We start from the raw sequence: 14,367 nt of genomic DNA on the forward strand, positions 1-14,367 counted from the left end.
AGTTGGTGCACATTTTATATTAAATTGATAAAAGGATTTTCCGGTTCGAAAGGTCATCGTTTCTTTTTTTCGGTTCACTTACAGTTTCGCTTGACGAATAAATAAATTAAGAAGCTCATTAAAAAACATATTCCAACACAACTTTACCATTACAATTTTTCTTTCTGAAATCCGATTCCGCAAATGGCCGAAAACAAAATAAACAACCAACACATTTTTAATAAGAAGAAGAGTGAAATGTTTTCGTAGCCTGAAATGTTCCTGGAATTGATGATATCCCCATGAAATAAATAAAACCAATTGAAATTATTTCCCACGCAAAAAAAAAATAAATAAATAACCAGACCCTGACAAATAAAATTGCCTCCATTTTTTTGTTTGCCCCGCTAAATTTAAACGTTCCACACCAACACGCACCTGCGCTGTCGAGTAAGTTTATTCACCTGAACAGGTATTATGGCTTTCGTTTTAGCTCTGTGGCCATTTCTACAGGCAAAAAAAAAGGGCGGTTCAGTCAACTCTCTCATTTTCTTGTAGTTACTTTTTACGGGCTATTAATTCAACCGCCCTTGAAATAATTCCCGAATATGGTCGGCAACAACAGCAGTCGTACTCGATAAATTTTGTCAAAGTGTTGCAGCAAGTCAAATGAACATTCTCAAAAGGTAGAATAAATAAAAAAACAATAGAGAAAACTTGATTTTCTTATATTAGATGATGCGGAATACAAGGAAAATAAAAAAGAAGTCAGAAAAGAAGAAGTTGTTGGCCTTGGCTTTGATACCGCACGCCAAATAGCTCCCGCCCGAGAGTGGCGGGAGGCGGGACTATAGTCTCCCAAGGTCGGTCCCGGTATAAAATGGTATACTGACATCAGCACAACTTTTAAACATGTTAGGAAGAGAAAAAAGAAAAGTGCCTGCAGCACATCCTGCGCTCTTTTGTAGACGAATGTCAATGACATTGCTCCAGATTTTACCACCCAAAAATTGTTCTATTCGTCTCCTTTTGTCTCGTAATAATCGCCCAGATAATAAACAATTACACGTTATCTTTCATGCAAGACTCGGACGAGCGCAAGTTTTTGATGATGACAAGTTATTTTGGCTCATATCCGTCACCTTGGCGTCATTGATCGGCCAATGCCAAAAAGGAACGGCAGACAAATCCTCACGGGTACCTCAACTAATGATAGACGTCCTTGACGCCAAGGGGGATCGTCTGATTATATGGACAACATGTTGAACAATATTTCGTGAGCGGGAACTGCAAAGACACATTAACCTTGGACGAGGGTTAAATAACCTGGACAGAATTGAATCTGATTCCAAGGGCTGCGAAATGATAAAATTCGTGTCGGTCGACATTTTACAGCCGAAAACAAAAAAACAAAAAAATATGTCTGACGGTGAATTGGCCGTGAGTGAAAAATGAACGCCGTCGTCGTCGTCGTCATCATCCCCCCGGAATGTAATATGTTGTCTGCATCGGGAGCGCAACGGGCAACTGACCTTGAGATAAAAGCAGCCGCATGAAAAGAAAATCACGCCAACATGGCCGACTGCCCTTGAACTGCTCAGACGACTTGTCCTGTGTGGGTTGGTCGGTACGAAACTATTTTTTCATTCTAACCAATATAAAATATATGGAAAATTCGTACACGTTGAACTTGTAAGTCGAACTGAATGAAATATAAATAAAAATAAAAATGTAATTTTCACTTTTCAAAGGAAAAGTATTTAAAAAAAAACAGTCTTATCATTTTAGTATACCTTGGAAACGTCTGTATAGACATTGCCCTGCTCATTTTCCCGCGGGACTGGCAGATGATATTGGATCGATCGACTCAAGGTTGTGAGCGCACAAAAGGCCAAACGAGCTCTGCTGAATGTCGGAAAACACACAGCAGCTCACAACCATTGAAAGTATATATCCAAACAAATTTCGTGACTACTGTGTGTGTTGAGGTGAAGGTCGATTACCCGTGACCATATACTAAACGGCTCAAATCTGGGCTCGTTTAAATGTTTTATCACGGCCTCCCGACAATAGTCGTGAAAAATGTATACACACACAAAAGGGTAGGAGGAAAGAAACAAAAAGGATCCGCGTTCAAATATCTCAAGGATGTCCCCCAACTAGGACCCGTTTGGCCTTGTTGCAAGGTTTCCGTCTTCCGTGATCGTATAGCTTTCTAACAACTTTGATGTTTGTATGCTTCCATCAGTTCTCTCTCTCTAGCTAGCTCTACATGTTGCCTTGGATGGATTGCCACGGTCGTCTTTGTGAACACGTTCTTTCACGCTACTTGCATTTATTTCTCGGTGGTAGTGTAATAATTATACTAAGCCAATCCAATGACCTCATCCCAAGGATACACCATCTCTCTTTTATTTATTTCCACCGTAAACGGGCATGTCGTCCTTGTCGACTTGTTATATATACTATACGTTATATTACTTTTTATTGGACCGAGAGTGATGCACCACAACTGGTAAAACCGGTCTATACAGATGTGCGTGCATAAAAATGTGTTACTGTTTCCGAGTGGCCATGGAGAGTTTTTAAGCAGTTTGGGTTTTTTTAGTTGGATCGACTGCCAACTCGACGACATTTTTGTTGTTTAGAAAATGAAATGAATCGCCAAGAGACATCTAGCGGCAGACTTAGAAACATGACTTCACTTTCGATTGGGGTGTCACTCACTTTCGAAAAGGAAAATGACCGACTTTCGAAAGATTTAAACATGAATAAAACATTTGGAGACTCAATTCGACCGGAGAAAGATAAAACATTATTCACGTCAGATTTTTTCAAAGGAGATGGCTCAAATGTTTAGGGAAAAATCAAGCGAAATGGTTTATTTTTGTCGAGAAGAATGAGTAGGAGTATTCGAAGTATGTGACGATTTCTGACCAAACCAAGTGGAAGGAGGTCACAACCGTTTCCTATACACAACAACACATTTGTTTACCTTTTAATTGTATCGAGGGTTGTTGTTGTTGTTTACGTCTTACGGCAGCTATTCAATAGATTTTAGAAAGTTCGTAACTTACATTCCAGCAATTGGGGGGATCGTTGTTCTCCTTTCAACCGGATAGAACCTTACCGGTAGGAATGATAATAACACCCCAGATTTTCTGTTTTTCCCCAGTGAAAAAATCTTGAGTTTGAACGATACTGATCGTTTTTAGGTTAAACCGGATTTTTGAACGTGAAGAACGTGACTTGTTCTTTATGACGTCACAAGACACTGTTGTGTGTTTCTATTGTGTGTTTCGGCGCAACGCCACCCGATGGCCGAGCGCTGTAGACAACCAAAACAGATCAACGAAAGAACTCAAAGAAAAGCTTCGTTCCTTCGTTGCCGCCGTCTCTCTCTCGTCTACATCGACTATAACGCAATCTAAGGCATTGTTCTTAGATGTTGCGTTCTTTTTAATCCACCAAATCTTATTTTGTACATATTCAGGTACGTTAATTGGGTGTGTTACTTACCTCTATAATTCATGTCCTTGTTACGTGCGATGTGTATATGATAATGACGTTCGCCATCTTTCTCTTCTTTTTTTCGGCCCTCGCCCTCGTGGATCAGGTGGATTGCTGTCGACAGCGACTTGTCTAGCAGAAGATGGGTAGCAAGGCCAGTACTCCAGCTTCACCAGTGAGTGACGACTCATCTCCAACCAGACAAATCTATTCACGAGCTGAAAGGGTGTCTGACTATGAGCAATCTTCCAGGCAAGCTAGGCAAGAGAGAAGTTTCATGGAGAGAGCTGAAAGCTCAATCCAAAATTTCATATACTCTACCAACACTTCGAGTGTCGACATACAACGATCCAGTCACACCAATGGACAACACACTGCAGCTACACATGACAGGCTGGGCTCCTCACTTGAAACACCAGCACATCAACCAGTCAGACCCAGTTCTATACCAACCACTACTAGTAGCAGGAGTTACAGCATCGGTAGCAGTGGTGCCGGTGTGGCAGTAGGGCAGCAGAGTGACAGCACTGGCAGCAGTATCAGCAGCAATACCGGTTTGGGACACTTTCTTAGCAATTTCAATTTGTGGAGAGCATCTGGACCCAGTTCTTCTGACCGTCAGAGAGCCCAATCTCTCTCCCACATGCCTGATCCAGCTCTACTTAACCAGTCATCCACCACAAATCAGGGTGGGGATCCTCCTAGTCGCTCTCATTATGAAACGGAAGAACCTTCGTCCTTATCGAATCCTAGAGCGGCCCTGACAAGACTTCTCACTTCCAGAGAAAGCCGTTCAACCAGCAGCTCCGCCAACAATCCTTCATCTGCCACTATTGCTGAAAGCAGCAGTGGTCATCATCAGCGACGGGACAATTCAGGAGCCTTTTCGGTGCGAGATTTGACCTTCGCCGCTGCCCAAGAGTTCCTAGCCGAAGCCACGCTTAACGGACTAGGATTAGGCCGCGTCTACGTAACTCACTCACTACCCAGTCACATGTGGGCAGTTAATGGTAATCTCTCGTTTCTTTTCATTTGTATTCATGAGTCTTGCAAAATTTTTCCGTGTTGTTCTTGGAATGTAAGCAAGTCACGGTAGATTTTGTTTTTGGCGAAGCAAATTCTTGGGTGTGTCAATGTCTTGGATGGGAATCCCGATCTTGCACGAACGCCAATGGATAAATGCGCCTGCGTCGTGTGCCTGTGGGTCTCCAACTTTATTCAGAAATCGTATCGCAACTGCGTAGCTCACAAGGGACCTGTTCATTGATCGCATAGTTTGCGGCTTTCTCAGGCAACTGAATTCACTCTAGCCGCACATTTGATATTGTCACGTTAATCCCGTTAGTAGTACTACATCCTGCCGAGATGACAGTTGTAATTTAGATAGTGTGCCCTTAGTTTCCGCCTTTCATCCATCCGAAAGATTGCGTGCGAGCGCCAGACAAAGGCGGCGCCGTTAACAGGTGACTCGGGGGTTTCCATAGTGACCAGGTTGGGTTGATTCCTTCGCTTGTATTTGACGTTGCTAACAGCGTCTTGACAGCTAACCAATTTCGAATGCTGCGGATGTTCAGTCGACGGTGCAAGTGTGGATGAGAGGCCCAATGGGAATCGTGATAGGGTCGTGTATGGCTAAGGAGACGAGCGCCGCTAACATCAACAGTCCAATAAATCCCCTAGTTGGTCGCAACAACAATATCGACTATTCTGATAGAAGAGAATCTCTCAGGATGTTGATGGTAGGACCGGGAAGTTTTCCATCCACCGACTACCATCAACATCGAACGCCAAGGGCACTTTCGAGTCCTGTTCCGTACGCTTATATCCATGGACCCAGCCATCACACAAGAGGACATCAAACAAGGAGGGTCGTCCATGGTCAGTTTTGTTCACCAGGGCCAATTCTCTCTTTATCGTCCCCCTTTTCCTCTTTTGGCAAAGACACTTGGCATGAGTCCTTCTACCCTTTTTTAACTGAACCCAATGTCGTGGATCGGATCCAAATCGATCCTTCAATATTAACCCCCTCTTTCCGTTTCATCCATAGGCATCAAATGCCCGGTCTGCTCCAAGTTTGTGATGCCTGACGACATCGAGTGTCATCTCGTCATGTGTCTGACCAAGCCCAGATTGAATTACAACGGTATTGGATCAACTAAAAGTCATGCTATCCGGGGTTGCTGCTAATTATATCCGATTGATTTGCAGAGGACATTCTGACTGACGAAAAAGGCGAGTGCGTCATCTGCTTGGAGGACTTGCTCAAAGGTCACGTCATAGCCCGTCTACCTTGCCTCTGCGTTTACCACAAAAGGTATTTTCGTCTTTCACCTACTACAAACTATATCAACAAAACACGTCATGAGTTTACCTTTCCGTCTCCAATGTCCTTTTATCGATTTTCTTAGCTGCATCGACCAGTGGTTTGACGTGAACAGAAGTTGTCCCGAGCATCCATCTGATTGAACGTCTCGGCTTTGGATTTTTAAATCCCTTTTTTGAATGAGGAAGCTTCAAAAAAAATATTTACGTTGTCGACTATGGAATTAGCTTCTTTGGTTTTTCTCTTTTTTGGTGGCTGACTGTGATTTCCCTTTCTAAATGTACACGACGAAGAAGAAGAAAAAAAAAGAATTGCACTGGAATGCGCCACCGCTGAGCGCAATAACCAAATGTGAATCTGTGAATGTATGTGAATTAACGCATGAATGATTTTTAATGGCTAATATTTTTTTCCGGGGATCAACACTTAACGTCGACCAGCCTTCCTTTTGTTCTCCGCGCTCTTACAATTCTTACTTTAATTTCTTTGACTCGTAAAATCGATTGGAAATTTGCCAAATTTGTATTCCCCTATTGTCATGGGCAATTTTGAAAGTCTGAAAGACGAACGTGCTATGTCATAGTTTTTAAAAATGTCCCATGCACCTCCCCCCCCCCAATTAGCTTTTTAGAATGACCTTCTCTTTACATGTTAAGTATGAGCGAGAGAACAAAAGGAATAATTTGATTTAACGTACTTGTTTTGGAGTGCAATAGATTCTCCTTAAAACATACTAAAAATCCTTTTGCCATCGCCGCCGAGTCCCTCGCAACTATGGAACTCAAAATCTATATATATATATATATATGTATAATCACATGAAAGAATGAGACGTGAAAAATACAACTAGTCTTTGCTATCAGTTTCGTCCTATGGGCTCCGTCACGTGTTTTATTTTTTCCTTTGCTATCCCATTGATAGCGAATCGGTTAGACTAGTACTGCAATCACCATCGCCGAAAAGTAACTTAAAATGACCTATAAAAAGAAAAATAACTTTAAAAAAATACTTGTAGTACACTAAACTAATGATTTCGACTTACGGATATACACTTCGCAGTGTTCTCCTTTCAAAAATGCTAAACTTCCACGAACGCGCCGGTTGCGTTGTTGAAAGTACTGGTAGACACCATAAAAAACGGAGGGATCCTGAGAGTTTTGAGCCGCTTCGAGAAATTTGCGAGCTGATATGCTTTCAACCGGAATTGTATCCCGAGCGAACCTGTTGCAGATGAATGTTCATTAATGGACTTGAGGGCAAAACAACTCTTTATGTGGCTGCCAAAAGTACCTTAATGCCGACAGGACTTTGTTCTTGGACAGCAGGATTTCTACAATTTCTTCATTGGCATTTGAAATCCGCTTAAGCATGTCGACTGCGAGCTGATACGCCGCTGGATATACACTTTCTAACGAAAGCAGGAGGCACGCCTGAAGTGAAACGTATATAATAAGCGTATTTCCGCGGTTATATTATGACAGTCAATTTTGCGTATTTATACCAAAGGTTTCGAATCAGCTACTGCGTGGTACTGGAAGAGCTGGTGAAGCTGGTAGAACTGTCCCAAACGTGCAAAAGCTTCGATGAGTACTTCATAAATAAAGTGCTGTACTGGAATGTGATATTGGACGAGGGATCGAATGTACTCGTTGACGACAGCCACAATAAAACGGTCATGCGTCTCATCCATTGGCTTGCTTTCCGTCATGGGTGACAAGATACGAGAGTAGACATCAGTCTGGTCAATAACCACATTGGGTCGTCGTGAAGAAGATCCGGTACTCAACTGAAACGCACCAGCTGGCATGGCGATCTGACTCTGAATCTCAATGTCCAAATGGTTACGGTATGCTTCGTTGAGTTTATCGAATACTCGGCCAAGGACAGGCACATCGGCTCCCACTGAATGAGAATAGCACATTAATCGACTCAAGAGTGCCATCACAGTCGATTTGGATTCCGTTCTCTGCAGGAGGAAGTCAAACAATTCACAAGGATTGTCAACCATATCAATCAAAGGAGTTAGGACTAGTTCCAGACTCCAAAGGCATCCTAATAGAGCGTCGATAATGATGTTGGATTGAAAAAATACCTGTTTTTAATAAAGCAAACGAATAAACATTAAACGTACATATATTTACAGCACAAATGAATTTACCCAGTTTGGAGAATATAGCTCACAACTCATCTGAGAAGGTTCGTGGTTCAGCATAGCGGCTGAAGCGGGGATGTTGAGGAAGTATGGGCGAATAGTAACGGATGCTAGGAACGGATGCAACGTCATCACTCGACCGTCTGATTCACCCGTCAAGTTTATGTCAAAAATGGATGACGTCTTAGAGGCTTGATGGTGGACAATAATCAAGTTGTCCAAGATGCTTACAGCTAGTTTGCCACTGGTTTCCAATTGAAGTACGTGAGTTTTCCGGGGAGGGGCGTCTTTGCACAAAGTGTAAACGACAATTTCCGAATTTCCTGATGCTGGGGTCTCTCGTCCGACCGTAGAATTTGGTTTAATTGGATGCTTAAGGACGAGTACTACCATTTGATTGTAAAGCATGGTTGGTGTGACGTCTCTCTCGACTAGGCAAAGACGTGCAGGTTGTGGAGGATTTGGAATGTCGACTTCAAATTTGGTAAGACGTAGAAGCTGATGGTTTTTGAAGAGATAGGGCTGAAGACTAGTACCAAGTGGGCCAGATGATACCAATAAAAGTCCAGACAGGGGACAATATACAAACCAGTTGCTTTGAATACTGTGGTTTTTCACAGCTCTCAGGCATCTTTTTTCAGGCACAACTTGATAGTGCTCTATTCCCTGATTAGTTATCAGAATAAAGTCTGTGTTTGAAACCCAAACAAATCCAACAATAACAGTTGAACTTCCTCTACAGGGTTGAGAGTATTCTACACCATCAGGCACTTGATTTGAAAAATTTTGAAATTCAACTGATTTTGAAGTTCTCTGAATTGCTAAGATCTGTTGATCAGGTGAGAATTTAATAGAAAGTACTGCTCCTTTATCTTCAACTCGGAAATTTATAGGATTTTTCATCCTTGGGCCTTTGACGTTTACTCCTGTTGCTCCCCCGGATCGAACTGTGAAGACCTGGCGAGTCACTTCATCGTAGAAAACATTTGTGATTTTTGTAACAGGTTCAAAGTGAATTGCAGTTTGACTTAATTGGAGTAAAAAACTCGCTTCGGTAGTTTCGATTGTGGTGCGAGACATTTTTCTTCTTTCACTTTCTGATATACCTCGTGGATTTGAAGAAAATGTTTGAACAAATAACTGGGCCTTAAATATCACAACATATAAAATCCGGCTATCGAATGATTAACTTTTTCTACTGCGAATTCATCTACAATTTCTCCCCACCAACTTTCGATTTCACGATAAAAATCACAACACGATTATGTCGTCTGCTAGGCTATTATGAAGTCAGTCCCCCCTCGTTGTGCAAGTTTGCATAATTTCATTTATCTTTAAAAAATAATATAATTTAAATAATAATTATTAAATTAATTTAAAAATAAATGTGTGTAGCTCATAATTGATAGCTATACAAAACAAATCTCACATTCAATATTATTCATTATTTTTAAATATTTGTAAACAAAGCGCCAATACTTGATTTCGAGCGTCTGCCAGCCTTCACAGTTTTGGCAAAATTTTTACAAAAACAATGTTCTTAAAAAAAGACAAGACCCTTCCAGGTTCGCCCTCGGGTATTAACGGGCAAGATATCAGTTAAAAGCTTTTGCTTATATTTTCAAAAATTAAAATGTAGGAATTTCGTAAGATTTTGTTTATTGTAATTTCCTGGATTTTTTTTCTGTATCATTTACGAAATAAAATAATAAACAATGTAAATTCTTGAGTTAAACTCAGACAGTGGTCCAATTTCTCCATCACAAGGGCTGAGGTAAAAAGGCAACAGTTCAGGGTACAACATCGAGGCAACAGTTCAGGTTACAAGATCGAAGCCATATTTTAGGAAAAAAGTTTGAGGCAAGGCAACAATTCAGGGAAACAGATGGAGGCAACAATTCGCGAAAAGATGGAGGCAATTAGCTGCAGTCGATGTTTAAGGACGTCAAGTAATTAAGATCTTCAGACAGTCAGTAAAAAAGGATTTGTTTACTGATTGTCTTTAAGCCACTCCCTCAGCTCCCTTTCATCAGGTATATCCGGGTTGATCTAAAGAGAATACACAAGAAAAAAAAATCCCGATGAAAAAAACTGCTGGAGAAATATTATTGAGTTTAAACTTACCATGATTACCGAATCATCGAAGGAGTCTAGGAATATTTCTCCACTATCGCGTGCGAATGCAGAAACCTTAACACCTCCAAATGCAACAATGGCGTTATCCAGGCTACTGAGCTGAAATAGCTTTAGCTTTGCGACTGAGTGCAGTACCCACGGCTGAAAAGTTCTTGTCCCTGCGAAAATAAATAACTTTAAAACTGTCGGAATCAAAATTTGTCTGATTCAAAATTTCACCTCAAATCAGCGTAAAGCTCTTCGGCCGAGTTTAGAACAACAGATTTAACAGAGCTACCATCAGAGCGAGGTGACTGGCCCGCATGTGATGAGGCTTGAAAATTTTCTCCTGGAAGCTTGACTGTATCTAAATAACAATGAAACCACAAAATGCAAGTAAAATAATTGTTTTACTCAGAAGCTAACAATACTTTCTTACTATGTTTTATTCCATAGAATTCGTCGATAAGACCCTCATAGGTCAACTGAGTGACAACAGGAGTTATCAAATATACAGTCCTATCAATGATCATAAGAGTGTCGAACAACGGAGATATGGGGGGATCACAGTCTACCCCAATATCACTCGCATTCGAGTCATCAATTCGAATACGTTACGGGCATGGCGCCCCTTACCCACAACGTTGGGGAAAATGCCATATAAACTTTGGAGGGACATTAACCCATGAGCAATTTGGTGTAAGGAGCTGATTTCATTGTCAACATATAAATCCTGAGAATAAATTTGAAGAAATTGATGACAAGCAATCCCTTTCAAAGTTTGGCTCATAAATAAATACCTTGAAAACATTATCGAGTTCCATTGAAATGACATCACTATCTAGTGGGAAAAAATCAACAGGCAGTTCATCAATAGAAGTAAGAGTTCCATACACTCCTTTGTCCTAAATGAAGTAATAATTTTGTCAACAATTTCTTCTTCGCTGATTTAAGTAACTTTAACCAACCTTGAGCCGCTGTTCACATACTGCACTTCATCGGGAGATAAAAATTAACTGATATTCCTTACTAGCAGAATGTCCTTGGCTTTCTTCGCTGAAATGTAAATTAACTTATTGTTGACTATTTAAAGTTAAAATATGTAGATTATTCATACCTGTGCAAGTTATCGGCAATACAATCCATCAGCTCAACTTCAGGTCTTGTGATGAACAGTATATTTTTAACAGATATGGAAGGCAAGCACCCAGGTTTTAACTGGAACATTTTTACAACATCTAGTTCCTTAAGAAAACTGTATTCTGCCACCAAACCAATGGGGCCAGTGAGTTGTTCATCCCAAAATATTGCCTAGCATAATTGATGAATTTACGTACATTTCTTAAATGGAATAGCACACACCAATATACCTTTGTTCCACTGAACTTCTCTAAAAGAGGAACAATATCCTGTAACAATAACAAAACTGTTGACGAAATTTATTTTTACTGAACAAGACATCAACAGACTGTCAACAGACAACCTAATGGTTTTTGTGGTTGTCCTAAGTCACAAAAAGCTAATGACTAAATCCGCATAAAATGAAATAAAATTTAGTATTACCAAATGAATCGAAACTTACCTATCCGCTGAGATAAATTACTGTAAGTTTACACAAAAAGTTTGAAGAAAATCGATGCAGTAGTTTAGATTTCTATAAATTTATTCTGATTCTGAATTAAAGGTTCTGGAAGCCTGGCCCAGAACACCGTACACTCCCCCCACATCCCTCCCCCTCCTACACACCCAGACACCCGCATTTACTTTAATGCCTTCTGGTAGTACAAGTACTACCCTCAGGGATAATGTTTACTACTCGTAAACAACTTTATCGAAAATCGGGTAAAAAGGGAGTAGATCGCTTCGAATTCCTTCAAGAGTTGGTTAATGAATTCTATCAATCGAATTCTCTTGGTATGTTTCATCTTTAAAAACAAATTTTAAAAAATTACTACTAAATAATTTGTTTCAATTATTTTAGAAAGCCAAGAACAAGTTTTAGCTAATTTGGCCAATTTTGCGTATGATCCCTTGAACTATGATTATATCAGAGAACTCAAAATAATTGAATTGTTCTTAAACGGACTGCAAAGCAGAAATCCATTCTTTGTTGAATACTGTTTGAAGGGTATTTGTAATTTGTCCAATGATCCCCTGAACCAAGATATAATATTCAAACACAATGGACTCAATCATATTAAAGAATTTGTAAAGTCTGAAAACCCTGATTTAGTGAAACACGGACTTACTACTTTGATTTTTCTACTTTCATCAGCAATTCCATCAGGTAGTAAGATCTAATAAAAGTAACACCATTTTATGATTTTAATTTCTCATCTATGTTTATCAACAGATGTTGCCACTTCCGACTTGATTGCCCAGATTCAACTGTTAAAACATAGTGAAAATCAAAACATAAAGAACTTGGCTACCATTTTCTTAGAAGAGTCATCTGGCATCAGTTCAGGCTAACTTGAAAGGAAATGTTCATCAAGAGAATAAAGTGTATACTCCAGAAGAGCACCAACATGAAGATGAATCTTGCTGAAGGGATAAACAAAAGATTTCTTCAATCATTCATTCAGAAAGGCTCCACAGTAGTAGAACTTAAAAAAGTAACTTATGCAGATGTGGAAAGTTTTTCCAAGTTGACAGGTGACTTAAATTCAGTTCATTTTGGTGGGGAAGCTATAGTTCATGGGGTTTTGCTTAATGGCTTTGTCAGTGCTGTTCTTGGCACCCAGTTACCTGGGCCTGGTTATGTTGTTTATGAACAATCAATGACTTTTCCAAATCCCTGTCGAGTTGGTGATGATGTAGAAATTCTAGTAGAAGTCGTAGAAGCCAGAAAAATTGTTGTCTGTAAATACGTGTGCACAAGTATTAATCAGCAATGTGTTGTTCATCAAGGTACCGCTAAATTATTGAAATTTAAAGGATTAAAATAAAACCTACATCCATGTAGCCTATGCGTTTATTTCTCGGCGCGTCTCTTCAGCTGATCTACGTTTAACTTCAAGCAGGAAGAGGACTGTTAGTCCGTTCCAAGAACTCCCTAGACAGTTTTTCAAAGTGTAATGGGTGAATGTAAATACATAACTAATAAATTATAGGGATTAAATTAAAATTTACCAGAAATTTTCTGCCGCATTAGCTCCATGCTCTTCTCGATTTGCTGATTCTGTTTGCGTATTCTTACAAAACAAAAAATGCTTTGTCATTTGCATTTTGCCTTTGATTTCTATTCGGATGGCACGATTCAAGAGACCGTATAACAGTGGATTAATGCTGATTGATGCATACATAAGCCACGTCACCGTTATAGAGCCATTGTTTGTAACGTACCCAGGAACTGCGTCACACAGAAAATCTTCGTGATGAACAATGGGGATCACGTTCAATACCCAATAGGGCGACCACAGTACAATGTAGGAACCGATTGTAAGCACTAACGTCTTGATTGCTTTATTACGTTTCTTATTAGAGACCATACTTGATTCTGTTTGCGAAACGACAACTGGATTTACAGTCCATATTCTTGGAGTCGTTTCATTAATTGGAGGAAACAGAGAAGGGGTCGGCTGAATTGTTCTTTGCACATTCTGTGCAACTCGGTAAATGTTTAAATACATTACTACGATAATAATGATTGGAAGTACATAGACTGCCAAAAATTGCAACCAACGGAAAATTGGATCCTGAAAACGATAGGCGTATGGCGCATAACAAGTTTGATCAGGTAATTGGAAAATTGGAATTAAAGCAAAAAGTATGCTGCCCGCTGTCACGATTGCGTTCAACAACGCATATTTTAATGCCGAAGCCGCATAAAATGGGCGAGTGATGGACACGTTTCTTTCAATTGCAATAGCAGAAACCAACCAAGCGGAATTGTAAATTGAAAAATTATGTAGTACCTGCAAGGCGGTACACATACCCCAAGGAATGTCGTCAGTATGGTCATTCGAACAATTTGAACCTGCTACCACCCACTTTTTTGAACCAGATTTCACATCATCGTAAATAACGATGGCCGAAGGGAATACAATTGACGTCGCCAAAAGTCCAGTTAGGGAAAGTGTAACGATGAACGAATTGGATGGATTTTTTCGTAAATTTTGAATCGATAATACTACTAAGAGAATAGCAATGTGAGCGATACAACCAATAATTGTTACTATACACATAATTGCAAACCCAATCATCCAATAGCTGTCGGTGGAGGCCATCGTGGAGACTTAAGTGTTCCGCATCAGTCTAGAACCATCGCCGTAGTTCTTCCTTATCA

The 14,367-nt window shown here is 40.1% G+C and overlaps 4 protein-coding genes and 1 long non-coding RNA gene across 5 annotated transcripts; 2 read left to right on the forward strand and 3 right to left on the reverse strand.

Moving 5' to 3' along the window:
• Positions 1 to 3,054: 3,054 nt before the first annotated feature.
• LOC124210465 (E3 ubiquitin-protein ligase znrf2-like) lies at positions 3,055 to 6,674 on the forward strand. Its single transcript, XM_046608532.1, has 6 exons — positions 3,055 to 3,111; positions 3,195 to 3,472; positions 3,596 to 4,499; positions 5,537 to 5,632; positions 5,698 to 5,803; positions 5,898 to 6,674. Exons 3-6 carry the CDS (start codon positions 3,632 to 3,634, stop codon positions 5,953 to 5,955), a joined length of 1,128 nt encoding a protein of 375 aa, XP_046464488.1. The 5' UTR covers positions 3,055 to 3,111; positions 3,195 to 3,472; positions 3,596 to 3,631; the 3' UTR covers positions 5,956 to 6,674.
• LOC124210464 (regulator of MON1-CCZ1 complex-like) lies at positions 6,604 to 9,251 on the reverse strand. Its single transcript, XM_046608531.1, has 5 exons — positions 7,971 to 9,251; positions 7,314 to 7,904; positions 7,103 to 7,242; positions 6,855 to 7,033; positions 6,604 to 6,789 (listed from the first exon to the last, which is right to left on the reverse strand). Exons 1-5 carry the CDS (start codon positions 9,042 to 9,044, stop codon positions 6,719 to 6,721), a joined length of 2,055 nt encoding a protein of 684 aa, XP_046464487.1. The 5' UTR covers positions 9,045 to 9,251; the 3' UTR covers positions 6,604 to 6,718.
• A 355-nt stretch (positions 9,252 to 9,606) lies between these two features.
• LOC124210466 lies at positions 9,607 to 11,567 on the reverse strand. The gene is made up of 8 exons (XR_006881200.1): positions 11,450 to 11,567; positions 11,197 to 11,390; positions 11,048 to 11,135; positions 10,880 to 10,984; positions 10,519 to 10,812; positions 10,320 to 10,446; positions 10,089 to 10,258; positions 9,607 to 10,013 (listed from the first exon to the last, which is right to left on the reverse strand). It is a non-coding gene; the product is annotated as an uncharacterized LOC124210466 (long non-coding RNA).
• A 219-nt stretch (positions 11,568 to 11,786) lies between these two features.
• LOC124210477 (armadillo repeat-containing protein 7-like) lies at positions 11,787 to 13,043 on the forward strand. The gene is made up of 3 exons (XM_046608569.1): positions 11,787 to 11,993; positions 12,061 to 12,366; positions 12,433 to 13,043. Exons 1-3 carry the CDS (start codon positions 11,885 to 11,887, stop codon positions 12,549 to 12,551), a joined length of 534 nt encoding a protein of 177 aa, XP_046464525.1. The 5' UTR covers positions 11,787 to 11,884; the 3' UTR covers positions 12,552 to 13,043.
• On the reverse strand, positions 12,566 to 14,308 carry LOC124210473 (probable G-protein coupled receptor). The gene is made up of 3 exons (XM_046608564.1): positions 13,212 to 14,308; positions 13,035 to 13,134; positions 12,566 to 12,939 (listed from the first exon to the last, which is right to left on the reverse strand). Exons 1-2 carry the CDS (start codon positions 14,306 to 14,308, stop codon positions 13,095 to 13,097), a joined length of 1,137 nt encoding a protein of 378 aa, XP_046464520.1. The 3' UTR covers positions 12,566 to 12,939; positions 13,035 to 13,094.
• Positions 14,309 to 14,367: the final 59 nt, after the last annotated feature.

This window comes from Daphnia pulex, chromosome 2, assembly GCF_021134715.1.
Source record: "Daphnia pulex isolate KAP4 chromosome 2, ASM2113471v1".
NCBI classification, from domain to species: domain Eukaryota; kingdom Metazoa; phylum Arthropoda; class Branchiopoda; order Diplostraca; family Daphniidae; genus Daphnia; species Daphnia pulex.

What these genes read in the sequence shown, in the direction of transcription:
- LOC124210465 (XM_046608532.1), top strand. Translation starts at nt 3,632, where the DNA reads ATGGGTAGCAAGGCCAGTACTCCAGCTTCACCAGTGAGTGACGACTCA. An exon ending in GCCCAGATTGAATTACAACG is followed by an intron (nt 5,633 to 5,697) that starts GTATTGGATCAA and finishes ATTGATTTGCAG; the next exon opens with AGGACATTCTGACTGACGAA. An exon ending in CTCTGCGTTTACCACAAAAG is followed by an intron (nt 5,804 to 5,897) that starts GTATTTTCGTCT and finishes CGATTTTCTTAG; the next exon opens with CTGCATCGACCAGTGGTTTG.
- LOC124210464 (XM_046608531.1), bottom strand. Translation starts at nt 9,044, where the DNA reads ATGTCTCGCACCACAATCGAAACTACCGAAGCGAGTTTTTTACTCCAA. An exon ending in AGCTATATTCTCCAAACTGG is followed by an intron (nt 7,905 to 7,970) that starts GTAAATTCATTT and finishes TATTAAAAACAG; the next exon opens with GTATTTTTTCAATCCAACAT. An exon ending in TAGCTGATTCGAAACCTTTG is followed by an intron (nt 7,243 to 7,313) that starts GTATAAATACGC and finishes GTTTCACTTCAG; the next exon opens with GCGTGCCTCCTGCTTTCGTT.
- LOC124210477 (XM_046608569.1), top strand. Translation starts at nt 11,885, where the DNA reads ATGTTTACTACTCGTAAACAACTTTATCGAAAATCGGGTAAAAAGGGA. An exon ending in CTATCAATCGAATTCTCTTG is followed by an intron (nt 11,994 to 12,060) that starts GTATGTTTCATC and finishes CAATTATTTTAG; the next exon opens with AAAGCCAAGAACAAGTTTTA. An exon ending in TTCATCAGCAATTCCATCAG is followed by an intron (nt 12,367 to 12,432) that starts GTAGTAAGATCT and finishes GTTTATCAACAG; the next exon opens with ATGTTGCCACTTCCGACTTG.
- LOC124210473 (XM_046608564.1), bottom strand. Translation starts at nt 14,308, where the DNA reads ATGGCCTCCACCGACAGCTATTGGATGATTGGGTTTGCAATTATGTGT. An exon ending in AATGCGGCAGAAAATTTCTG is followed by an intron (nt 13,135 to 13,211) that starts GTAAATTTTAAT and finishes AAAACTGTCTAG; the next exon opens with GGAGTTCTTGGAACGGACTA.